Source organism: Crassostrea angulata, chromosome 2 (assembly GCF_025612915.1).
Source record: "Crassostrea angulata isolate pt1a10 chromosome 2, ASM2561291v2, whole genome shotgun sequence".
Taxonomy (NCBI): domain Eukaryota; kingdom Metazoa; phylum Mollusca; class Bivalvia; order Ostreida; family Ostreidae; genus Magallana; species Magallana angulata.
In genome coordinates, this window is record NC_069112.1 from 49,883,566 (window position 1) to 49,910,354 (window position 26,789).

Below are 26,789 nucleotides of genomic sequence, written 5' to 3' on the forward strand. Positions count from 1 at the left end.
GGAATCATCCTATCTATTATGATACATGTGTATACATTTTGTCCTGAACAGAAGTTTTTAATTCGTCTCGTATGAAAGGACAGTTTGGTGTTGCTGGGATTCATGATATGATTTGTTGATTTAGATTTTGAATCTCGACTTCTTCAAATTTTTAATGAGCATTCTGGGCTTTCGTAGGCTCGGGACTTAATCTAACTATACAATTCGTCTCGGGGAAAATTTATAGTCTGTCATAATAACAAAAATCGCTCTGGGTAGACGAGTAGCAAACATTGAAAAACGGGCTCTTTAAATGGGACATGCCTTACATAAAGGCTTCACAGTCAACTTTTAATTGAAACTCTGACAGTAAGCTCACTGCCTCATCTTTGTCCAGTCCGTGCAAGGTTAAAGTGAATACAGTAAGGTAAGGGCACATATCATTAGCGTGTTTTAGCATCATTCTGATACCAAGGCGCAACTGGTCATAAAAGGGTGTCGACAAGTACAGACCAAATATTGCAAAATCGCCCTGTGTATCGATCACAATGCGGGTTTTCTTGCAACATGTGCAAACCGGTCGTATATAAGTTGAAATTGAAAATGTTAATTAAGATAAATAAATAATTTTAAAATAGAATGCAGCATACTTTATGTTCAATTGTGTGCTAGTTTGTTTGTTATTTTCGATCCTGCAGGATAGCTTGCGAAATTGCCGGTATGGTGTGGCATTGCTGTCACAACGATCGATTAATTAAGCAAGACCGTTGATAGCAGTGCTAAGAAAACAGAAGGACACAAAAAGTATTTTCGTTCAACACTGAATGTTTTGTGGGTTTTTATACTCCGTGAAAATTGCATTTTTTAACATGATGACACAATGAACAAACAAACGGACTTTCTTTTACAATCCCCGAGAGTGCATTTTGCGTTGACTTGCTTGCAGCTACATGTTGAGATTTTTTCTCTTAACAGAAATAGAACTATCACATGTTTTACAGTTCACACCGCGGCACTAAATCTCATCGTACTCGGAAAAAATTTACCAACATAAACTTATTGACCACTTTCTGTAAACAAATATTCTAACACGTTTGTGATTTACTGCTGGCCCACATAAACCACACAAGAGCTTCCGGTCTGTTTAAACATAGGATCAAGTTTTAACTATTTAAACAATGGTAGATAAACATTTTTCTTTTGTGTTCCATGAAGGTTTGAAGGTAGTGGGCTACTTCAATCGTGAACTCGACTTATAAATAGGCACTAGCACCTTCAAAAGCGGAGGTTGCCTACGCCTGGCATAGGGGAAAGTTAATTCCCACAGTAATATAAAATTGCAAAACAGACAATAAATAAGTTTGCATCATACGCACGGTAACCGTAAGTTATAACTCTTATTCCCTTATTTAACAATTATACCAGGTTTAAAAATCGACTGAGAAATACTGCAACTAGTAAAAATTAAGTCCCACTTTCACCTTTTTGTCAGTCGTGGTTGCCTTATACATTAAGTATAAAAAGTTTAATTATTTTTTATGTGTTTTTTCTTGATTTTTTTTTTTGTGTATATCTGTTGATATGTGTTGTTTTGTTTCGTTTTTCAATTTCTTTAAATTTTTTGGTTCCAATCTATTTGATTAAAAGAAGACAAAAAATGTATATCTAATTCAGCTTTTTCTTTAAGTACAATTACAATATCATGGCTGAGGTATAAAATAGTACATTGTACAAGATTAAAATTACTGCCGTCAAAAAGTGCTCAGCCTCTAGGGGACCGCCGCACCTCCCAAACCATCTGCTTAAAAAAACATTTTGTCTCTAACTACGCCACTGTACTTCTATGTTGACATTTCAGCACCTCTTGGGCCCAAGTATAGTCGGGGGTAAGTTTGAACAATTTTTAAAATCTACACTTCTCATTAAAACTCCGAATACCTCTTGGGGTCCCAGTATTGGTCTACATGGGGGTCAAGGTTTTTTGTTAGAATCTTCACTTTAAATACAAACTTTGATGTAAGTATTGGCATTTCTGGTGCAGTGGTTCTTGGGAAGATTTTTTAAAAACACACACCTTATTTTCACTGTTTTATGGTTATCTCCCTTTTAAATAGGGTTTCGTCATTTATTTTAAGAATTTAGAAAACCCCTTTCCATAAGAGTGCTTTGTACAAAATTTTCTTACTTTGGCCCATGGGTTCTATAGGAAAGTCAGAAATGGAAATATTACAGACAGAGGACGGACGGACAGGGTAATTCTAATAACCCCACCCCCTTGTACTGCGTTTGCGGGAGAATAAAGTTTAATTTCAGACATCATATTTTACAGTCTTACAGTTGCTCATATTCCAAATCATACACCTAAAAGTTATCATGTGAATGTCAGCTCATATTTGTCGACACTTTGTTTTTCTAGGCATGGAAGTATACCAAGGAATTTTCGTACTGGTCTTTCTGGCTTCGTTTTGTAGCTGCAACGACGATGGCCACCAATCAGTTGTCATAGAAACTCCATCGGGACCAGTCCGGGGCTACCATGAGGCGCTCCATGATGGTCTCTATGTCCATCGTTTTATTAAGATTCCATATGCACATCCTCCTTTAGGAGACCTCAGATTCAAAAAACCAAAACCAGTCGGAAGATGGACGGAGGAACAAGGAATTCAGGAGAAAAATGGGCCTGCCTGCATGCAAGAAGACTATGGTTATATAGAGTTCAAACCAGAATACACTGAAGACTGTCTCTATCTCAACATTTATGTCCCAGGAGACGTGTCACGTGACAGACGTCTGTCCGTCATGCTGTTTATCCACGGGGGTGGGTTTGTCATGGGATCTGCTGGAGAATACAATGGCCAGAGACTGGCAGCCCAGGGAGATGTCATAGTCGTAACAATCAATTACAGACTTGGATTGTTCGGTTTTCTTAATCTACTTGATCCTATAGCCAATGGTAATTATGCTCTTTGGGATCAAATGGCGGCACTACGCTGGGTACATGAGAATATCGAGGCATTCGGAGGAAACCCCGACTCGGTCACCATTTTTGGAGAATCGTCTGGGGGAATGTGCGTTCATCACCAAACCTTAATACCAGCAAATATTGGAATGTTTCAAAGAGCAATTTCCATGAGCGGAGTTGTAAATAAGCAGATTATCATGAATGACAATGATCTGAATAAAGTTCTTAATATGATTTCAGACAAAACAGATTGTAAACAGGAAAACAAGGCCGAACTCTTAATGTGTTTACAGAAGCTCACCCCTACAGAAATTCTGGGTATTGTAAATATTTATGAATTCATGACACCAGACAACTACACAGAAGAGATGCTAATTGGTCCAAGCATAGATGGAGAATTAATAAACGGTCAGTTGTATCATACCATGCACGACAGGTCGTCACCCGAGACCAGCTTCTTTCGGTCTCTAGATTTCATGTCTGGTACAACCAATGCAGAGGGTTCCGTGTTATTTTACTCGCTCATGCCCGATTTCCAGGAAACGCTCAACTTTTCTGTCGAGGATGGGATTCCAAGACGTGTGCTGTGTGAAGCTATCGTACCGGGGCTAATACAGGGACTGTATGGCAACAGACCAGACCTGTCTCAGAGACTGTGCGAGTTTTACACCTCTGACAAAGGGAACGACGACCAAAGCAATCGAGCGTTGGCCTTTTATGGAGACCTTACCATGGTGGCTCCATCCACCAGTGCACTTATTGCACACAGTAGAAAGAACACAGCACACAGGACCTACAACTACATCCTCTCTGCCCCAAGCCCGGTACCATTTGAACCCCCACCCCCGGCATGGTTCAGGGGAGCAGGGCATGCGGACGACCTGTACCTTTTGTTCGATATGCCCATATTGCCAACCAAAAATCGCTTAGAGGAGAGACACACAACACTCAGCTCGAGGATTATTCGCTACTTCACAAACTTTGCAAAAACCGGGTAAGTGCTATTTCTATATAGAGACATGGATTTGATTTTATTGTATATTACCGGTATTTAGTAAGTTGAGTTTTTATATATATTTTAGAGAACCAAATTCTGAGGAATTGCCCGTAACATGGCCTCCATATGATGTACAGACGCGTGAATATCTGGATTTTGACTTTGAACTTTCAGTCAACAAAGACTTCCATGTTGACGCCACAAGAATATTTCAGCCACAACTACGGGAGCTCTTCCAAAATGAAAAGCAGGAGCTGTGATTTTGATCTCATTTTTTATTAAGAAGGTAGACATTGTTAAATCATACCAATTAAAATCCTGTATGTTTGTAACTCAAATGGCTTTTATTTTATTTTCTTTTTTCATTGTTCTGAATGAACAAGATATCATAGCGATTTGGGAGATTGAAAATAAGCATCTTATTACACGAAAAAGGAGAATGCGCAGTAGTTGGTTTTAGTGTAGATGCTGTGGCCGGGCGAGTTGATGGTATTGGGGCAAGGGATGGTTTAAGTTCCCTACAAATCACAATTTGATATCGAAGGCGCCAGATAGTTGAAAGATTTGTACATGTATATATTAAACAGTTCTTTACTTTTTTTTAATCGAGTAATAACTTTTTTTCTTTTCAGTGCAATTTTTTTAAAGTAAAACGATTGCCTAAATAGTACCTTACCGCCTACCAACATTTTTTCTCTCAAAAATACATTGGTACTTTTATCAGGAATTTTGTTATTTTTCTCCAGAACATAACTATCTTTATAAAGCACTAAAGGTAGTTGTTCAGTGCGTCTCCATAATATGACTTCCTTTACAATGCGCGTCTCCACTAAGTTAGTTGTTCAGTACGTCTCTAGAATACGACAACTTCTCCACTTCTCCACTTCTTCACAATAAACTAACTTTGCAGTGTGTCACAAGAAAACAAAGACACGTTTCAATAACTAATAAGGCTGCTTTTCATTTTTTTTTCGAAAGAGAATTTGTCACAAAATGAGAATGTTCCATACCTCCTTTAACTTATATAGCAATACAATGTGCACTCAGATTGTGTACGACACAAAATATGTCAATTTCTACACATGAAGGTAATATTTCAATTAAAATAGGCGTATAGAGGAAGTAAACGTTAGAAATACAAGATGCTTAGACTGCATTTGGAGGGAAAATCGGTCTTTGAATGAGGCAAAATATGCTATTAACTAATTCAACTTATTTTTAAGTAATTTCGTCTCCAGGACCACTAAACCAGTCTCGACTAAACTTCACACAAAGCATCTTTGGGTGAAAGAATATCAATTTTTTTTCAATATTTTCTTAAGGTGACTCGACACACCAATGCATTATTTGTTGGATCTATGAAGAATCATTTTTGAGAAATTAGTATATTTAAATGACACCTATATCGGCTTCCAATTTGTTATGATTTTTTTTTTTTTGTATTTTTTGATAGAAACATGAAACATCGTTTTAGGTGCGAACATGAACATGAATTCTTAGAGCTAAAAATTTGATATCAATTAATGCACAATTCTATAAATACATATCAAAAGACGGCTACATAAACTTTATAATTTTTTTTTAAAAACTATTAATGAAAATGAAAAACAAGAATTGTAGCTTTTTTAAATCTATGTATAAAACTGCAAACAAACTGTTACTCGCATTTAACAATTGCTGTGCAATCATATTTCAATAAGAAATTGAAACGAAATAGTGAACTTGGAGAAAAATTGGAAAATCTTAAAATCGAACCGATTCCAATTGTAATTAAACTAATCCCGAACGAAATCATTTAAAGTTAGAATGTATCACAATTTTGCAAAAAACCTAGGTTGTTTATCTGTAAAATGGTTTGGTCGTTTACCGACTTAATTCATATATAAACTTTCAAAACAACTTTGATTGGGATCAGTTTTATTTCAATCGGGATCGGTTCAATTTTGATAAATAGCAATTTTCCTATAATTTCGCATTTTTGTTTCAATTTCTTTGTAAAATATCTTTGTTTAGTAAGTGCTTTATTTGACTATTTGCTAATTATTTAAAGTTTATCCATAGTTTAAAAAGATATAAAAGAATTACAATTTTGATTTTCAGAAATAATTTTTGAATTAAAAAATTAAATACTTGACCAAACAATCTTTGGCATGCAGTTTTTCCAATTTCACTGAAAAAATACAAAAAAAATATATAAAATAACTGAAAGCCGATATTGATTTGATATTGGTTTTGTAGAATCATATTTCAAAAAATATTCTCTATGTGTGTCGAGGAACCTTAAAGAGTTCTGGGTCCTCATTTGCAGATAGATATTACTTATAAATTTCAACTTCAAAAGGTCAGTCTGCCAGGCTATTTCGTTACTTCTAATCTTCCAGCGTAGCGTATGCTCAATTTCAGCTAGAGAACTAAATAGGACTGAGTAAAATTTTAAAATTTAAAAAACTATTGCATAATAAATGGTTGTCATAATAACGTTCCTAAGCCTGCAGAACGTAGACGGGGTCTTTAAATGGGACACGAACCGATATACCGCTCAGCACTCAACTTTTTAAATATTTTAGTCGATCTCTACAAGCAATGTTCCAAGTCTGAATAAATCAAGGTATGTAATAAAATCATTTTGGTCGTGTTTTCATCAATATTCTGGGGTAAGGGCGCTGATTAGAATATAGACCTGTATGTTCGTGCACAAATTGGAAACATGGAATTGAACTGGTCGGTTGAATCTATACTACTATAATAAAATAATAAACTCGAATTTTTGGCCTTTAAGGACGTTGTTTACTCAGGGTTTGAGTTCTCAAGTTTGGGTTGTTATAAAGTTCAATGTCATGAGTAAAATTTGTTCTTAACACTAAAAGTATTTATAAATTGAATTATTATTCACATAGCATTCGATATTTTTTCTATATTATGGAATTAGTCTCTAACAAAGTTGGACTTTTAGCAAAACAGAGGAAATTCGGACTAAATTTTTCTGATTCTGTTTTTCACTGAAATATTCTTGGTAGTACTGTAAATTCGAAATTTAGATTTTATTTGTTAGTCAACATAATTTTGCATATTTCCTGTTGGTTTGAAATCACTTTTTGGTTCACCTGAGCTGAAAGCTCAAGTTAGCTATTCTGATCGCATTTTGTCCGTCGTCCATCTGTCCGTCCGTCTGTAAACTTTTTTACATTTTGAACTTCTTCTCTAAAACCACTTATCCAATTTCAACCAAATTTGGCACAAAGCATCCTTATGGTAAGGCAAATATAAATTGCAGAAATGAAAGACCTGTCTTTATTCAAACCTCGAAACTGTAGAAAAAGGGGTGTGCATTTTTAAAAATCTTCTTCTCAAGAACTACTGAGGCAAATTCAACGTAATTTAGCATGAATAATTCTTATCGGAAGGAAAATATAAATTGCAAAAATTATGGGCTAATTCTGTTTCAAATCTGGGCTATTACAAAAATAATAAGAAAGAAAAGGCGTGTTTTAAGCAATTCATAGCATCCATGAGTTTTGGTAAAATGGGTAGGCATGACCGGGCCAGGGCAAAACAAAAGATTGACAGTTATTAATCTGCCAATCTCATTAAAATTTCAAAATATTTACTGACCAGTATATTTGTATTCGCTGTAAATATTGCTGCAAAATAATGCGTAATTGGAATTGACGATTGCCGATCTTCCCCGGCTTTTATTTTGCCCTGGCCCGGGTTTGCTTACCCATTTTACCACGACTCGTATTCAATAATTCTAAACGAGGTTCTTTGTTTAAAGCAGCCATGACACTATATGATAAACGGGTCGATCTAACAATGATGAATTTGTTTGTTGTGCAACAGTTCGTGTACGAAGGGAATCTTTGAAACATGCATAATACATTGGTGCCGATTTTGTGAAGTAATTTGAGGCTAAATATTTCAATGCGTTGACAGTTTTCACATATGACAGTGGTGTTAGCTTGTTGTGATTTTCGTTTCGTTTTTATTTATGCTTTGCGTTAACCTGGGAACTGTCGCTTGTATTTCCTTATTTTTAGGTATCAAATCAAACAGTTTACTGTTTACCTGCGCAAATTAAGCAACATCTGATGTATTAAGAAAGAACTAAAATGCAATTCATTCAGGCTATCGGTAATTCGGTATCATCTTTTGCGTAATGGTAGAATAATGCAATATGTTTTGTTGAGATGCTCGGCATTTTCTCGAGTTTATTCAGTTTAAATAGAGTTTAATATCGCTGACAGAAATATGTAGGTATATACACATATATGATTCATTTTGAAAATTAAATTGTGTTCTTTATTTGTTATAGTGCATGTTTCTTGTGTTTAATTGTTTACAATTTCTATTTACTTACCATATTTGAGTGTTACGCTTCGAATTATAAGCAAGATACAGATATTTGCTCACAATTCTATGTTTGTACACAGATCTAAGGCCATTCATTTTTTTCCATTGTAAATGCCGAATAGGAAATACCAAGTTAAAAATCTTAAGCTGAATGTAATAAACTAATGTGACCAAAATATGACTCAAACCTAGCAAAATTTTAGGCTCATCTTGCTTATAATTCTACGATTGACGCTGAAATTTTGGTTGATCATTAGAAATTCTATATGAATTAGAGTATGTTAAATACTTGTACACAAAAAAATTAAAGAATGATATGCTGTATATAACTACTCTCTGGGGCCCCCTCTTTTTACAATGAATAATGTGAAATGTGAGTAAATAAAAACGACATTGTTAAAATAGTTTCCATAGTTCTGACACATTTCTGTTGCGGGAATAAAAGAATTATCGCTATTCCTAAGAAAATATAACAGCGGAAAATTATCCTGGTTTGTAGCCATTTGTTATTTTTGAATAAAAATGAAAATAATCGGTGGGCCATAGTAAATTAGAGTGATGTGCCTGTCAATACGGTAACATTGATTTTTATAGCTCTTTAACATGTCACGTGACAACATTTTTCATTCCATTGTATTCATCAATCAAGTGTGAGTAAAGTTATAAAAGTCACGAGTTAACGCGAGGTAAATAACAGTCATTTAATTATAATGGAGAAGACAAATTAAATTGTTGAATATTTTTGATTTGAGAAATTGAGCGCATTGAGGTGCAATTTTCTTCTTCACATATATACATGTAGGATTTTTTTGATGAAATACAATAACTATTATATTTTAAAAAAAATACAATAACTAGTAAGTAGTTAAGGAAGAAAATGTACCTATATGCTCTCGTATATTTTGATCGCTTTATTAAGTGGGGGAGGGGGGCAGAACGAAAATACAGGGAATTAGAAGTTATATAACAGTGTACCCCTACCAAATTTTTAGTTCTATATCTTGCGTAGGATTTTCTTATTCGGTGTAAAAACAGTATTTCATGAAGGTACAATGTCAAAGATTACGTGTATGCAAAAATAAGTGTAAAATTCGAATACTTTACAATATTTATTTTTTTGTTATTCTACCGAGGGCCATATGGCACAATATCTTTTGAACGCCCATTGTTGCTCAGGTGAGCGATGTGGCCCCATGGGCCTCTTGTTCATTTAGATAATCGAATGGCACAGGCTACAAATATTTTGAAAAATGCTAAAAAATGATAAAAGATACCATATCTCAAAATTTTGATCATTGAACTCATACTTATGATTTTTCATTATCATCAGTGGAATTTTTTTTTCATTCTGAATAAACGTATACCTTCATACCAATAAATCGGAAGAGTACTGTCTGTCTTTTGTTAAACATCATTGGTACCTGACGAATACCAATTTGTGTGGAATTTTTCAATTAAGCTTCGCTAATTGATAATCAACGAAAATTTCTCGGAATTCATCTGGATTCTCTGGATTTTATAATCTTGCGCATGCGCATTGCATTCACGCTAAATACGCGGGGAGGGGGGGGGGGGCTCTTTATTTATGTTTTTACAATATCACATTTGCATGGATAAACACAGAAGCGATAATACAAATACGTGTAAATTTTCTTTGGAAATATGATAAATATACTGTTCATATTTATATAGATTTCCTTTTAGAGAAATTATAAAATAACAAATATATATCAACTTAGTACTTGCGTGATGGCAAAGAAATATTAAAAAAATTCACATTATATTTCTTAGGAGAGTGTAGATAAAATGCTCTATCGTCAAAATGATAAATGTGCTACGGACCCAGTTTAACGATACATATTGCCTCTGTGGCAGAGAACATACGGGAGATAACTTAAATCCCGAGAGTTCCGAATGTCAACATGGTGTGTAAATTGAAGCGAGCAAAAAACGTTGGTGAAAAAGTGCTGGATAATTAAATTTTTAGATGAAAGGTTTTAACAGCCTCAAAAAGGTTTGGTATGATTAATTAGACTGTTATTTTCAATGCAACTTCAATGTTTTCTCCAAAATCGTTTCGGAGCGATTCTGCAATTCCCTGCTACATTACGGGTATATGGGAGGCATTCCAAATGTGGTGAGCATGATGAGGGCCTGTCCCGAGACAAAGTTAGATTATTCTAACGAAGGAGAGTGTGGTTAACTTGTAGGCTTACAGCTTTTATGTATACATGTATGCAAACAATGCGGTGTGTCTATGTTTCTACTTCATAAGTGTCCGATATGCAATGTCAACCCGTGCACGCACGGGTCAAAGTCTAGTCTATATACTTATAAATTAAGACTTTTTGCCAATAAACTAAAAAAATACCTGCACCAGTGTATAACTGCCTACAACTTTGGTATTTCAAAACGTGTCATATGATGTGCGTAACTTATAGTTGAATTTTACATTGATAAAACCAACTTTCATTTTCGAAATAGCAAAAAAGAGAGTGAGGTGGTGGACACGCTTTTGCGGATCAAAGTCGGTGGGGTTAGCTTTAAAATATTTATCCTTTCAATGAAATAATATAGAATGATTGCGTAAACAGTGAATATATTCTTTAGGAACTTACTTGGAATATGCATAGAAGTTAAGATTTGACAAATGAATGATAAATTTGATATTGAAATTTGATAAACAAGAGCAGCACAAAGCGGAGCAACTCCTCGCGAAATGAACTACTGCGCGGGAAAATGCAAAAATTTAATAGGATTATACATGTCGTTGAAGAGACCAAATATCTTTCTTCTTAAAACCACTTTGAATTAAAATATGTCGTTTATTCGTATCCCCAACAACGCTCGGGGTGTATCGGGGTGGGGGGGGGGGGGGGGGCTTAAGCGGCTACATTAACATTCTCTTTATTCAGTGACATACATTACGCATTTAGACAGTTGATGTAGACAAATATAAGTTTAATTATGAATATAAAAAGTAGCCAAAGATCTTAGACTAGCGATATATAATCTGCTCTATGTGAAAATTCGAATTTACATAATACGTAATTTCCACCCATTTTTTAAAAATAGATTAACGTATCTACAGCGCTTAAAATGAAATGAATTCCCGGTTAGTAATGTTGACGATATTCATCAAATAATCAAAGTCTCTTCTGAATTATAAACCTGTTCTTCTCTTTGTAATTATGGAAATAAATAGCCAAAATTCGACTCAGACGGCCGCTCGTTTTGGTAAATTGTGTGTGTGTGTGGGGGGGGGGGGGGGGGGGGTTATTGTCTTAATCATCAGGTTGCATCAAGTTTTCACTTTGGGCGTCCCAATTTCTTCATAACGCTTGTTTGTAACAAGGCCTAAATCCAACAAAATATCAAGTTGTTGGTTTGAAATGTTTACTTCTATGAACCGTAATCGTCTATAGTCAAATCGTGCATAAAAAAAAATTCTATCATAGTTTTAACAGTTTAACGATATTTTGATAAATATTTAACAGAATTCCTTAAAATTCAATAGGCATTGTCCTTTATTCATGCTAATGAAGTGTACGAAGTTAAATAAACATGAATCCGAGGGTTTTCTTAATTAAATCTTGCTCACAAGTCTGAAATGGGCACACATACATGTATACAGATATAAATACAAACATACACACACACACGAACAGCACCGATGCTATTCCCCTCCGCAACCAGTTCCGCTTTGGGAATAATAAATGTCCAAAGGACCAAAATAAATTAAGATAAGACTTTTCCGACCTTTTCGACATGCTCAAAAACGTGTTTTCGAAAACTGTGCAAAATTAAGGCCATTCACTGTACAATGTCCCATCTCTGCAAATATAAAGTTTTACAAACAACGTTTGTTATGTCAAAATTGCGACGGTAAAAAGCATGAAAATGTGAGATTTGTGTAAAACCAAACAGTTCGTTTTCGTTGAAAGCTTACTCCTTCAGTATCGCATTTTCCTGAAATTGACACAGCGAGCAACCAAAAATTAATCTAAAAATATATTAATTACGGTATTTTTAATGTAGCTAAATGTGATATCTTTACTCCTGGTAGATTCAAAATTATTGACCACATTCTTTAATCAAGCGTTCCAACATGTTTATTGTTAGGTGTGATTTGCTCTTGACCTAAATAAGCCAAAGGCTGTCCTGTTTAAACATGGGTCCTGTTTGAACTTTAACTTTAAATTCACAATCTGAGTTCCCACAGCATTTAATATTCCAAATCATACAAACACAGATCAGCTCATATTTGTCGACATTTTGTTTTCAAGGCATATGGAACTACACCAAGGAATTTTCGTACTGGTCTTTCTGGCTTCGTTTTGTAGCTGCAACGACGATGGTCACCAATCGGTTGTCATAGAAACTCCATCGGGACCAGTCCGGGGCTACCATGAGGCGCTCAATGACGATCTCTATGTCCATCGTTTTATTAAGATTCCATACGCTCATCCTCCTTTAGGAGACCTCAGATTCAAAAAACCAAAACCAGTCGGAAGATGGACGGAGGAACAAGGAATTCCAGATAAATACGGACCAGCGTGTATGCAACAAGAGATTGGTCTTAACTTAGAGTTCAATCCAGAATGCTCTGAAGACTGTCTCTATCTCAACATTTATGTCCCAGGAGACGTGTCACGTGACAGACGTCTGTCCGTCATGCTGTTTATCCACGGGGGTGGGTTTGTCATAGGATCTGCTGGAGAACACAATGGCCAGAGACTGGCAGCCCAGGGAGATGTCATAGTCGTAACAATCAATTACAGACTTGGGTTGTTCGGTTTTCTTAATCTACTTGATCCTATAGCCAAAGGTAATTATGGTCTTTGGGATCAAATGGCGGCAATACGCTGGGTACATGAGAATATCGAGGCATTCGGAGGAAACCCCGACTCGGTCACCATTTTTGGAGAATCAGCTGGTGGAATGAGCGTTCATTACCAAACATTAATACCAGCAAATATTGAAATGTTTCATAGAGCAATTTCCATGAGTGGAGTTGTGAATAGACAGTCAATTGCAAAGAATGACGACCTTCAAAAAGTTCTTAATATGATTTCAGACAAAACAGATTGTAAACAGGAAAACAAGGCCGAACTCTTGAAATGTCTACAAAAACTTCCTCCAGCAGATATTCTTGGAATCATAAATGTTTATGAGTTGATGACACCAGGCAACTTTACATTAGAGATGCTGATGGGTCCTAGCATAGATGGAGAATTAATCAACGGGCAGCTGTATGAGACCATGCACCACAGGTCGTTACCCGGGACCAGCTTCTTTCGGTCTCTAGATTTCATGTCTGGTACAACCAGTGCAGAGGGATCCTTGCTGTATTTCTCGCTCTTGCCCGATTTCCAGGAAACCTTTAACTTTTCCGTCCAGGACGGGATCCCAAGACGTGCGCTGTGTGAAGCCATCATACCGGGGCTAATACAGGAATTGTATGGCAACAAACCGGACCTGTCTCAGAGACTGTGCGAGTTTTACACCTCTGACAAAGGGAACGACGATCAAAGCAATCGAGCGACGGACTTTTATGGAGACCTTTGTATGGTGACCCCCACCACCAGTGCACTTATTGCACACGGCAGAAAGAACACAGCACACAGGACCTACAACTACATCCTCTCTGCCCCAAGCCCGGCACCATTTGGACCCCCGCCCCCGGCATGGTTCAGGGGAGCAGGGCATGCGGACGATCTCTACCTTTTGTTTGATATGCCCAATGTACGCACTGAAAATCGCACCGATGAGAGACACACAACACTCAGCTCGAGGATTATTCGCTACTTCGCAAACTTTGCCAAAACAGGGTAAGTTAGATGAATTTCAAGAAAATTGAGAGAGAGAGAGAGAGAGAGAGAGAGAGAGAGAGAGAGAGATTTGTTTTTATTGTATCGTTTTCGGTAAAATTGGTTTTAGTTTAACAAAGATGGTCTTATATTAGAGGACACGGTAAATCGTCGATGTGAGCTTTGAAATTACTGTTTGCCTAGTGTATTTTATATACATGTATATTTTAGAGATCCAAATTCTGAGGAATTGCCCGTGACATGGCCTCCATATGATGTCGAGACGCGCGAATATCTGGATTTTGACTTTGAACTTTCAGTCAAAAAAGACTTCCATGTTGACGCCACAAGAATATTTCAGCCACAACTACGGGAGCTCTTCCAAAATGAAAAGCAGGAGCTGTGATTTTGATCTCATTAAATAAGAAAGTAAAAATGTACTTACCTGGTCTATTTTTTATCTCTTGTAATATCATAATGATAGAACAATCTTTTAACTATAACGAGTGTGTTCCCGTTTTGCACACATTTGATAATTGGGTATAGAACAATGAGTGTGATTTGTGTTGTAATAGCAATTATAGTCTGCTTTCAATCAAAGAATTTACCTGGATTTTTACCTGTGTTTTATCAGCGCCTAACAATGAATTAGCAAAAATATTTTGTTGTGTTTTATGTCTGATTATTAATAACTCACCATTTTTTTCATTTGATCAGATGAAATAAAGATAATGATATTTTTAGTCTTTAATTTCCGCTCACTGATAAGAAAAATAATGATTAGATGATTTGACTTTTACTTTTTTGTCCATTTATCTTAAATATTTAATGAAATGAATATTGAGGGAAAATTCTGGTTCCAAGCCACCTGGAAGCTGATACAATGGATAATTACATATATGATGTATAATTAAATGATGAAGGGGAAAACTACACGTACAGTCATGGGGTACTCCGTGTCTCTTTTTACAACTTGACAGTAGTTCTTATGACACCGCCGCTTTAGTATATATTGCGGGTCACTTTCTGGTTTTTCAAATCAGTAGCTATATACATGAAGCACAAAAAATTTCCACAAAAATAATGATTTTAATATTGATTCGGTAAGTTCTTATGACATCACCGCTTTAGTATATCGCAGGCCACTCTCTGTTTTTTTTTTCAAATCAGTAGCTAAATACGTGAAGCACAAAAAATCTTCCACTACTATAAAAAATGTCCTGGTTATCTGTTTTGAAACGCCCCCTCTACCGCTTCAGGTTTCAATACAAATCCCAAAAATAGAATGTCTACGGGGATTTTGCATTGCATCAGCCAATAATAAGCCCGGATTATAACGTTGAAAAATAGCGCGAGGTGTCCCGAGTACTTCCGAATGGAGAAAAGATGTATACATTTCACATTATAAACCCCTGTAAGAAATTTGTTTTTGGTTCTGTAAGCGTTTTAGAGTTAAAAGGGATAATTTGTCAATGATGATATCTTGGATATTTTCCATTTCATCGATTTCAACTGTACTTCTTTCACAGGTATGTGTATTTTTATTAAAAATCATCAAAAAGTGACGGAAGCAATAACTTGGGACATATTATACAGGATTTTTTGTTGACCACAAGAACATTGTGAACAATTTCCTATTGATTGGATAACCACTAACTGTGGTCGAATGGTGTGTCCCGCAAATATACCGGTAATTCACTGTTGTCCTGTCTTCCAAATAAAAATCAATTGCGCTTCTCCTACTTTTGCATGTGGTGCGACTCTACGTCTGTGCTCTACTTGTAATGCCTTATGCAGGACTTGCATCCACGTGAACACAAACTCGGAGTGAACACAATTATCCATTCGAAATTGCCTTACTAGTAATCAGGCCTTATAAATGGCAGTAGATCGCAAGTACTCTGTTGTTCGCTGAATGAAATGTATCTATTCCAAAAGATACCTACAACGTAGACTATGATCTGGCAGCATAACTAAAATCATTAACGTTAACTGTGGTGTTTAAGAAGACGATTGTCTTACGTTTTGGCAAAATTAAGAATAAAACCAATTCTGTTACATGATACTCGTTCGTTTTATACCTTTTTATTTTGTAACATTTAATTTACACAATATCACGGTGATGCAGTAGAGGATCTACATTTACAAACGGGACATCTTTGGGCATCGAACACTACCCCTAAATCACACGGATACGTACACCTTATCGGAGGACACGTGTTTCCGGTGGTAGTTGGTGGAGCATGCGCCGTAATTGATCGTGGTGTAACAGTTGTTGATGAGATTGGTGGACGAGTTGTTGAAGATGGACGCGGGGTTGTTGTTGGAACAGGGACAATGGTTTGTTTTCCACTTTGGTTTCCTGTAATGAAAGATAGGACGTCAGATATGTAATACGTTTAAAGGCTTTAAAAACATTTTGAAAATCACGAAGTTTCTCGTCAAATGACATGCATGTATTAGGTTTTTCTAGTTCATTTCTAACGTGTAAACAGTTTATAAATAAAATACGAGGGGATCCCAGTACATACCAACAAGTGTGCTCTATTGATTTATATTCAGCATCAATTTCCTAATATCATAATGATTACTAAGTAAATTATTTTATTCGAAGTCTAATCTTAGCATTTAGTTTTTGACTCAGAAAAAACTACTGTTTTCTTAATAGAAGAAAACACATACTCTAAAAATATAAGAGCATTTATTTACTTTTCCTTATAGATGTTAAGAATGCTGTCAATACTTTAGTACTAGAAAATTGGTTGCAAAAATATCGGCCTATTACCTAGAAAAAATTACTTTATCTCACGCTTACTACAATTATTCCATCATTATACCTGAGCACGAGCATGTCATGCAACCCTGGGCGTCCATAACAACACAAGCTGGGTCACATCTGTTAAAGTCAAAGGAGGGACATCCCCCTGCTCCCGGAACTGACGTCACTGACGCTGTAGTATACCCAGATGCAGCGGTGGAAGATGCTGCAAATAAATAGAAACAGTGAACAAATATGATAAATACATAAATACAGTATCAAATATGATAAATACAGTATAAAATATGATAAAAACATTAATACAATATCAAATATGATAAATACAGTATAAAATATGATAAAAACATTAATACAATATCAAATATGATAAATACAGTATAAAATATGATAAAAACATTAATACAATATCAAATATGATAAATACATTAAGACAGTATTAAATATGATATACTAAGTGCATAAATACAGTTTCAAATATGATAAATACATAAAAACAGTATCAAAGAAGAATTCGACTGAATGACCTTCTTATTTTATCCTTTTAGTATATCACTTAAACTTTGTCCAGTTTTCGTAGAATTCTAATACATATGTAGCATAATTAAAATGTAATAGATTGCCATTGCTTTTTTAACAATATATAAGCTAGACATGTTTACAAAACGAAAAAAAATGAACTACCCGCACAGTGACACGTTAAGCACCCTCTGGAGTCCATGACAACACAGTTTGGATTACAGGCACTAAAATCAAAGGAAGAGCAGCCTCCTGCCCCGGGAACAGAGGTTGTCGGCCTTACTTGTTGTGTGGTCGGACCAGTTGGCGCTGTTGTTGACCCTGCCAATAACACTCTAATTGAAGTTCAATTCAGGCTTGGGGTAATGCTAAATGTAATGGTAATGCATTGCAATGCATTACATATTTTCAAAGTAATGCTAGTAATGTGTAATACCTCAAAATTAGCATTACAAGTAATGCTAATGTAATGCATATTTTCTAAAATCTAGTGTAATGCTGGCATTACATGGGATTACTTTGCATTACTATGCATATTTATGCATGTTCACTTTAAAAAATGTGATGAATAAATGAAAAGTTGAAATTGAATTTGATTAAATTTATTTTTAAAGAAGAAAGAAATAATTCTAATTGAGAAAAAAATGTTTTAATTGTACATGTTTTATCAAAAAAGGTTTTTAAAATTCATTTTTAAATTGTTTATATTACTAAAGATAATAGCACAGTTTCATAACATTTTTAAGAGTGTTGTTATTACGAGTTTTTAATCATTTAAACAATTTACTCCAATTAGTTTGCACTTCAATAAGAAAAGTGTCAACAACACACTATGCCCCCCCCCCCCCCCGGATAATCTAAGTATCAAAACAATCTATTGTTATAAGAAGTGCTAAACACCCCAATCCCCTTCCCTTCGCTATGTCACAATAGAATAGGAGACGGACATGCACCTTTAAAAGCAAAATGAATGCACTGTCCATCCATGATGAAAATTAATATCACTTCCATTATTATAACCTATTTGAAAATAATCTTACTTATTTTCTCTCTCTTTCTCCCTGTCTCTCTCTCTCTCTCTCTCTCTCTCTCTCTCTCTCTCTCTCTCTCTGTGTCTCTCTCTCTATCTCTCTCTCTCTATCTCTCTCTCTTGTATATTAATTTCACTGTACATTAGTTTGGACTGATAGAAAATACAAGATTTATGTATTTAATTTATTATTGCACTTAATATATCCTAAGATAAAGATCGTCAAACAGTATTTTCCAGTCCAAGCATTGACTGCTCCTGCAAAACATTTAATTTAGTATAAACCGGAAGGTGGATGCATTTAAAAGATGAACCCTTTGAAACTTCGATCATTAAGTGCAACAGCAATCTTTTGTCTTAAAGTGTCCTCCGTAAAAAGAAATGCGAATAAAATATATTAAGAAATTAGCTGGGAAAAATCATCTGTTTATAAATTAATAAAATTAAGTGCCCAAAATTATAAAGATTTGTGTAATCTGGGGATATATCTATATTTAGCTTTTAAAAACCGCAACATTATTTCATAAATTGTTTTTTGTTACGCATGTTATCCTGTGTCTCTATTTCATATCTGATATTGTATCATGCCAAATGTCTATAAATACCATTTTACTTATGTAATATGTTGTTCATATTGCCACAATATGATTATATATTGAGCAAATAAAGAATGACTCTGTTTATTCATTGAATTTGAACCTGATACTGAGCATGAAGCTGTAGATATGTTAGAGAATGTTGTATATTTATAACATTTGCAAAAACTCTTTATTAGCTTTACTTAAAAAAAAAGTAATGGTAATGGTAATGCATTACTTTACTCATGTAATGGTAATGTAATGCATTACTTCAAGAAAATCAAGTAATGGTAATGGTAATTCAATGCCCAAATTCATGAAGTAATGGTAATGTAATGCATTACTTTACAATGTAATTCGCCCCAAGCCTGATTATTGAACCATCATTTAAATTTTAACCAATCGTTATTTTAATATTGCTAACTTAAAACACTTTAAAGCAAGATATATAACACCTCACCAGTGCAGTGACAGGACAAGCAGCCTTGACTATTCATGACGACACAGTTAGGATCACATGTACCAAAATCAAAGGAAGGGCACCCTCCAGCTCCGGGAACACTGGTCACGGCACCAATTGTAGAGGTTTGTCCGCCAAGAGGCGAAGGAGTGGAGGCTACATGTCCGAGACAGAAATACAGTTAAACTAAGATCTGTAAATCGCAAACCTTATAACGACATTTGGCATGTTTTTAAAGTACCTTTGCAGTGACATGACATACAACCCTGTCCGTCCATTACCACACAGCTGGGGTCACAAGTGCTGAATTCGAAGGCAGGACACCCTCCAGCGCCTGGAACCGACGTCACAGTTTCAGACGTTGACTGACCACTTGGAGCAACCGTTGTGGCTGAAAAAAAGCACAAGGTTGTTGAGCTCGTATTTTCCTGAATCACTGGAGCTTGGTGAATTTGAATTTTGGGCACCTTTACACTGGCATGATAGACATCCTTGGGCATCCATAATAACACAGTTAGGGTCACATGTACTGAAATCAAAGGGAGAGCATCCACCAGCGCCAGGGACACTGGTTGTCCCAGTAGTTTTGTTAGTTGTGGAGGGCGCTTGCGTAGTCACTGCAATGCAAAACGTAATTTACTGTTTGGTTAAATTGTGGTGAATGACTAGCACTTTGTACAGTCATCAAAAAATATCCCTGTAATTTTGAGAAAAATACATAACGTCAGGTGCCTGTAAAGGGAACATCTATATTTGTAAGCAAGTGTCTTTTGAAAGAGCAGTCGATTACTTATGTGTTATACCTGTGCAAGTACAAGACATGCAACCTTGTGCGTCCATTACAACGCATTTAGGGTCACATGTGCTGAAGTCAAAGGACGAACACCCGCCAGCACCCGGTACACTGGTTATCGCCCCTGATGTACTTGATTGTATCCCAGATGGCGCCATGGTTGCTACTTAAATTAAAAACACTTGTTTTAAAACAGAGAATTTAAAAGTGAATAGAGGTTAATAGGCTTTTTATTATAAAACAAAATCAAAATCACCAGTATTTAAGATATTCATCAAAACATTAATTTAGTTTTTCTTTTTTTTTAATAAAATTGACCGACCTGCACAGCTACAAGACAGGCATCCTTTATCGTCCATAACAACACAGTTTGGATCACAAGTACTAAAGTCAAAGGCCGGGCAGCCCCCAGCCCCCGGGACACTGGTTACTGCCCCTGATGTAGTATTGGATTGACCGCCGGATGTCGCTGGTGTTGTTACTTTAACATTGATAACCATTTCAACTTAAGACTTTGAATGTCAAAACTAACAGTATCTTTCATATCCTTATATCATTATAATAATCTGTATATTTCAGTACGTTTCCATGTGGCTGCTATTACCTGCACAGTGACAAGACAAACAGCCCTGAGCATCCATTACAACACAGTTTGGATCACAGGTACTGAAGTCAAAGGCCGGGCAGCCCCCTGCCCCAGGGACACTGGTTACCGCCCCTACGGTAGTAGACTGTCCACCGACAGGCGCTGTTGCTATGAAAAAAAAAAAAAATTAGTGAATAAAAAACCCATCAAACTTGGCAGTAAAAAAGAATAAATCGTATATTTATTTACCAATTTCAATTTAAACGCCTCTTCTATGGAGCTAGTTCGTTAATTGTAGATATTCAAAAACGCGGGGAGGGGGGCATGATTAGCACCAAGAACATTAAAATATCAAAAGAAAATGTGCTCTGCATAAAGATAGAATAAAATCTGTTCACCTGCACACGAACAGCTCATACACCCGTGGTCATCCACTGACACACAGGCCGGGTCACAGTCACTGAAGTCAAACGTCGGGCACCCCCCAGCGCCAGGCACCCCTCCACCACTCGGGCCGCCTCCGGTGTTTGTATTAATTGACGGCGATGTTGTGGAGCTGACTACAGGCAATGTGAAGGTCACTGAACAAGTTCTTATGACAAATTCAAGCATCGGTCTTACTTTGTACATTGACAAAGTTGTCTTAAATTATTATTTACGTGAGTAATCATTTTAAACACACACACACACACACACACACACACACACACACACACACACACACACACACACACACACACACACACACACACACACACACACACACACTCTCTCTCTCTCTCTCTCTCTCTCTCTCAAAACTTACAATGTTGCGAACAATCACAGATAGGACAGCCATGAGCATCCGTCATTTTGCATACATCGTCACAATCGTCTGCTTTAAACGGGGGGCACGTAGCACCAAAACCGCTCGTACCTTGGAAATGATGTGATATTACTTCAAATTGTTTATTTTGAAATTATTGTCATTTTGATAACGTATAGAATTATGTCACGTGACGATACCTGCATTAGAAGGACACGAGCAGACGACACAGCCACTGGCGTCGATGTTCAGGCAGGTCAGCTGACAGTTTTTGGGAATGGCGGGACATCCCCCTGCTGAACGAAAAACAAGTTTACAGAAGAATCAGCTGATCAGGGTAAAGATTCATTTGAGATGTCTATCCCAAATTCTAATATATTCCGTTTAACTATTAATACCATTGCTGCTTGAGACGGACGCTGACTGAGAAACCGAAGAGGGAGGTGATGTAGAACCTGTGATGAAACATAATTTTATGACGTCATTCACTTATACAGGGCTTTATTTAAGACAATCCTCTTTTATTTTCTCTTGAGAAAGACACAATGCTTACACGTGCAGCGAATACATCCTCTATCATCAGTGGATGTACACTGTGCTGGACATTTTGGGTCCAAAGAAGGGCAGCCATTTCCGTTTCCAGCTAAACCCTGACCTTGTACATTGACGTAATTTCCGATTTGTTGGACCCCGGTCTGCGATGAATTGTTGCTCGAGTCTGCAAAAGTGTTTGTTTTATTTATGATTCATCCATGGCTCATGTATAAACGTATCTAGTGCTTCTAATATTTTTATACAGTGTTGTATTTGCACTTTTCATTTTAAGGCAAAGAACTTACATGGACATGAGCATATAACGCATCCCAAGTCGTCTAGTTTTACACATAAGGAATCACAGCTCTTTGGGAATGGCGGACATCCATTTATTCCATTTCCAGCGGAGGTAGCTGTTTGTGACGTAGTGGCTGAAGAGTTCGAGGATCCTGCACAGATATATTGGGCTATTTAATGAAGATTTTTTTTTACTTCCAATCTAGTATAATTTCATGTCTTACAAATACAAAGTTTATATGTAGACTTCTCATACTAGGAATATATTTGCCTATGAACTTATAGGGATCTACTGAGTATCTACGTTTGCCCAGTATCACTCTCAGTTTATTGGTACCTGTACTTGGACACTGGCAGGCGATACAGCCACGAGAGTCAACCATCGCACACTCCACGCGGCAACTCTTGGGGAAGGGTTGGCAGCCATTTATGTTTCCCTGGGATGAGGAGGAAGAGGAAGATGGGGCGGGGGTTTTTCCCGTTTGTCCTTAAATATAACGATTTATCTTACGCTGCACACTAATGAACATTTAAGGACAGCTGACAAAGGGGATGTCTTTTGTTCGACATCTGTAGTATTGATTGTTTGATTATCTGTACTGTTATAATATACCTGATGGACATGAGCAGACAATACACCCCATGGAATCAATACGGGCGCATTCTGCACTGCAGTTTCTTGGGAACGGTGCACATCCGTTTACCTTTGATGGACTTGCTGTTGCTCCGGAACTTGTTAACGTTTGTGGTCCAGCTGATTGGGGAGCTTTTAAACAAATCAGCAAGACCACGTGATTTTGCAAAACGGTGTAACTAATTACATCAAACCCATATATTTAAAAGAGGTGGATTAGTGGTTATAATGTTTTTGAGAACAAAATTCTTTTCCTTACTTTTTGGACACGAACATATTGGACACCCCATGTCATCAAGGGCGAGACAGTTCGGGTCACAGTGTGTTGGAAACGAAGGACATCCATTGTTATTCCCGGCAGATGTAGATGCAGCTGCCCCGGTATGCGTAGAGTTTGAGGACGTGGAGGACTGAGACGATGCTGTATAAAGATTGTAGATCATGTAAACCATACATCGTGTACCAAAACTCGATAAGTCAGAGTTATAAAAATCTAAATCGTCGTAATTGTCAAGATTAGAGCAAAATGTTATAGCATATAAAGGATAAATGTGGATTTGGTTCTTTGCTGGTTAACATATTTGATTGACAAAGGAATGGGAACTGATTCCGGCGATCTTACCGTGTGATTGAGGACACTGACAGACGATACAACCGGTAGAGCTGATGGAGTAACATTCCGTCGGGCAGGTGCGAGCGATCGCCGGGCAGTCGTTATTGTTGGCGCGACCACTGGCGACTGAGTTAGAATTCATGTTAATGCTAGTACGAGTCGTAAATAATTATAGTCTTATATAATAGTGAGTGGAAATATTTAATTTGAATTCGACAGTTTTCACTTTAAGTTAATGTTCTTTTACATTTTATCTTCGTTTTTCTACATATGTGCCTCAAAATGAACATTTTTTTCAAATACCGGTCTATTAGTCTTAATTGTGATACTTGATGATAAATAGTAAACACATGCACTCATTAGTATCTGTTTGCTTTTAAAAAAGTTAAGTGAACAATATGTATCTTTGGTGGACAACACAAAGCAATTGGAAACACGTAATTAAGCAGGTACAAGCTTTTTGGATTATCTGACATACGTTACCACGCATAAGGAGTGTGACGTATTGGGAAGCAAGGAGGGGGTTTTCCATATAAAGCTTGAGGAAATCGGGGTTACCAAGCAAAAGCGGCAGAAACGCGTTTTGATTCAGCGCCATGCCTTGTTGTACGTCACTTCCGCCGAGCGGCACCCCCGAGCCGTACCGATCCTGTGTCAACAGAGGGGAGAGGGGCTTTCTCTGCGGGAAACCTGAGAAGGTTTGCATTGCCCAACATGTAAAATTGCGAGACATTAACACTATAAAAATACACAGAATTAAGATGTTATACCTTGCCTATGATCCGGGTTCGGTAAGCCTAAAAATCGTCATAATTATAAAAAAAAAACTTAGGCTACACCAGTATAATTTCTTGATCGTCGGACATATTTATTCTATTTTTAGAAACTACATACCCATACCTATCAAATGAGTATATAGAATATATACCTTTCCAGGCCTCATTTTTGGTCAATTGTACATCGGATACCTTAATTAAATGTAACTTATAGAAATGATTTTATTATTAATTTCCCGCATCCAGGAAGTTCTACGCTGTTTTCTGTTCTATTCCCGCTCTATTTTTCGCATTTAAATACAAATGTACAATGTACTTTTAATTTATAAATCAGAAACAAGTAGAAAAATATAACCGTCCGCACAAATTTATTTATGTACCATCTAAAAATTTTGGCTACAAGAAATAATAATTTTAATATTTAATCGTTCGCCCGCTCGTTTCTTTTTTCACTGGGTGTCCGACAAACAAGAAATTATATTGGTGTGGCCTTAGATTTCAATGAGACAAATGGTAAGTTACTTCCTTTTCACGCCTTAATGTTTTCAATCAAGATCAAAATGATATGGAAATAAAGGAAAAAAACATGAACTAAATAACATTGTAATTTGTAAAGATATGTAATTTGTGATCTCAAGAACGATTGAAAAGAAAAAATATACTTTTTGACATGAAATGATTATAGCATTTTAATTGTTGAGAAAATCAAGTATATTTTAAAACTTACATGCTGTCACAGAAATCAAAAGAAAGATAAGAAACGAGCCTCGGACTTCCATGTTTGGTCTTCTCTTCTTGGTTAATTAATGAACGCTGTATGTACGGTCCTCTACTTAGACTTTGCTGTGCTTTGCCAAGGTTATGTAAACCTTAGCGTCGAAATTTTCGAAATGGATGAAAGTTACAGAGTGCCAGAATGAAAGGGATATTAGATTTTTGCGTGTTGGCCAATAATGTTTTGTAAATTTATTAGTAAAGGCCATACTCCATAAACTTGACCCTTGTGGGCTGGTCTGAAATGATAACCTGTGGTCGCTAGATTGGACACTCTGACGTGGTCTTATCGCCGTAAGTAACGCTTGCAGGTGCGAGAAATTTTGTCCATCGAAGAACTGCACGCATAAGTGATAATGGCTTCCATTTTACATGTACATCCGGGAAATAAAAAATAAATAAGCGGGTTAAATTCTGAAAAGTAGAATTCAGATTAATTTAAGTACGAAAGGGTATCTTTTAGCCGGCATCAAATGATTCATTTGTTATATGATATGGTTTTCCAAAATGGTATCTCATTAGTGGTTTAAAAAATCGCTCTGATTTAAACATTACAAGCTTTGTTGGAAAAAGGTAAAAAAATTTCTAATACTTCAAAGTCTTGTTATTCATTGCACAGTTTATCATTTGAATTAAAGTGATGTATAACTATACTGAGTTGGTATATTTTGTTTGTTTGGTTGGTTTTTTGTTTTGTTTTGGTTTTGTTGTTGTTGTTGGGGGGTTTTGGGGGTTTTTTAGGGTTGTTTTTTTTTTTGTTGTTTTTTTTTGGGGGGGGGGGTTGCTAAATTACGCATGCTTAGAATCATGAGTAGAAATTCCGAAATATATGCACTCGTGTTTTAACCAATTCGTATATTTGCCATCTTGATGTTACGTTGATATTCGATAAGAATGTCGCATTAACTTTCAAATTGTCTAAAATGCGCCACATAATTTATGACACTTTCCCATTTTTTTCGACAGAGCTTGGATCTTTTTTTTGTCGGAATGACCCAAGAAATATTCGTTGGTGGCTTCTTTATTTTTGATGACTTCAGACAACAACACGGTGACTTTTTGTTGTCTGTTTTTTTTTTGTGTGTAATTTATTAAATTTCATGTTTTATATAGACACATGATTTTGGTCCTCGATGAGCATTATAGAATTTATTTTGCTTCACCTTATATTGACTTTAACAATCAGACGTTCACGTAGACGAGCTTTCTCAGTATAAAAAGCATAACTGAGGTAAAAACATACGTTTTCTTTTACTCTTTTGCGACATTTTGTCATGATTTCTTTTAGTTTAGAAAACAGGAAAACAAACACAAGAATAAGTCAAGGAATAAAATTTTTTACAGTGATTGTTTACAGCCAACTGCGCTAACATCCTCGTCTTTTTTGTAAGATAAGCCTAATAAAAAGGATACCTGAAGGTTTGGACAGCTACGTCATAGTTTCGCTGACGCCATACATGTATGTGTTCGAGTAAATTAAAAAGGGTCAAAATCATGCATTTTTTTTTTATATAAA

The 26,789-nt window shown here is 36.2% G+C and overlaps 3 protein-coding genes across 11 annotated transcripts; 2 read left to right on the top strand and 1 right to left on the bottom strand.

Moving 5' to 3' along the window:
- Nucleotides 1-217: 217 nt before the first annotated feature.
- LOC128173140 (carboxylesterase 1C-like) lies at nucleotides 218-4,276 on the top strand. Its single transcript, XM_052838861.1, has 3 exons — nucleotides 218-406; nucleotides 2,396-3,935; nucleotides 4,024-4,276. The coding sequence occupies exons 2-3, from the start codon at nucleotides 2,398-2,400 to the stop codon at nucleotides 4,196-4,198; spliced, it is 1,713 nt and encodes a 570-aa protein (XP_052694821.1). The 5' UTR covers nucleotides 218-406; nucleotides 2,396-2,397; the 3' UTR covers nucleotides 4,199-4,276.
- Nucleotides 4,277-6,428: 2,152 nt separating this feature from the next.
- LOC128173149 (carboxylesterase 1C-like) lies at nucleotides 6,429-14,841 on the top strand. Of its 3 annotated transcripts, none has more exons than XM_052838870.1 (3): nucleotides 6,429-6,546; nucleotides 12,575-14,119; nucleotides 14,330-14,841. In XM_052838870.1, the coding sequence occupies exons 2-3, from the start codon at nucleotides 12,579-12,581 to the stop codon at nucleotides 14,502-14,504; spliced, it is 1,716 nt and encodes a 571-aa protein (XP_052694830.1). In that variant the 5' UTR covers nucleotides 6,429-6,546; nucleotides 12,575-12,578; the 3' UTR covers nucleotides 14,505-14,841. The 3 variants fall into 3 exon arrangements, with proteins under 3 accessions (XP_052694830.1, XP_052694829.1, XP_052694828.1); XM_052838869.1 differs by lacking the exon at nucleotides 6,429-6,546 and adding an exon at nucleotides 10,191-10,302; XM_052838868.1 differs by lacking the exon at nucleotides 6,429-6,546 and adding an exon at nucleotides 10,310-10,425.
- A 1,326-nt stretch (nucleotides 14,842-16,167) lies between these two features.
- LOC128170391 (mucin-5AC-like) lies at nucleotides 16,168-25,570 on the bottom strand. 7 transcript variants are annotated; one of them, XM_052836161.1, is made up of 22 exons: nucleotides 25,227-25,570; nucleotides 24,494-24,520; nucleotides 24,207-24,413; nucleotides 23,733-23,849; nucleotides 23,370-23,531; nucleotides 23,090-23,242; nucleotides 22,814-22,963; nucleotides 22,485-22,628; nucleotides 22,199-22,363; nucleotides 22,044-22,100; nucleotides 21,846-21,941; nucleotides 21,646-21,756; nucleotides 21,239-21,400; nucleotides 20,859-21,008; nucleotides 20,577-20,735; nucleotides 20,265-20,417; nucleotides 19,929-20,078; nucleotides 19,703-19,852; nucleotides 19,462-19,617; nucleotides 17,559-17,714; nucleotides 16,936-17,082; nucleotides 16,168-16,460 (listed from the first exon to the last, which is right to left on the bottom strand). In XM_052836161.1, exons 1-22 carry the CDS (start codon nucleotides 25,276-25,278, stop codon nucleotides 16,213-16,215), a joined length of 3,072 nt encoding a protein of 1,023 aa, XP_052692121.1. In that variant the 5' UTR covers nucleotides 25,279-25,570; the 3' UTR covers nucleotides 16,168-16,212. The 7 variants fall into 7 exon arrangements, with proteins under 7 accessions (XP_052692121.1, XP_052692122.1, XP_052692120.1 ...); XM_052836162.1 differs by having other exon boundaries at nucleotides 20,265-20,420; nucleotides 21,846-21,938; nucleotides 25,227-25,569; XM_052836160.1 differs by having other exon boundaries at nucleotides 20,265-20,420; nucleotides 25,227-25,569.
- Between the last annotated feature and the right edge of the window lie 1,219 nt (nucleotides 25,571-26,789).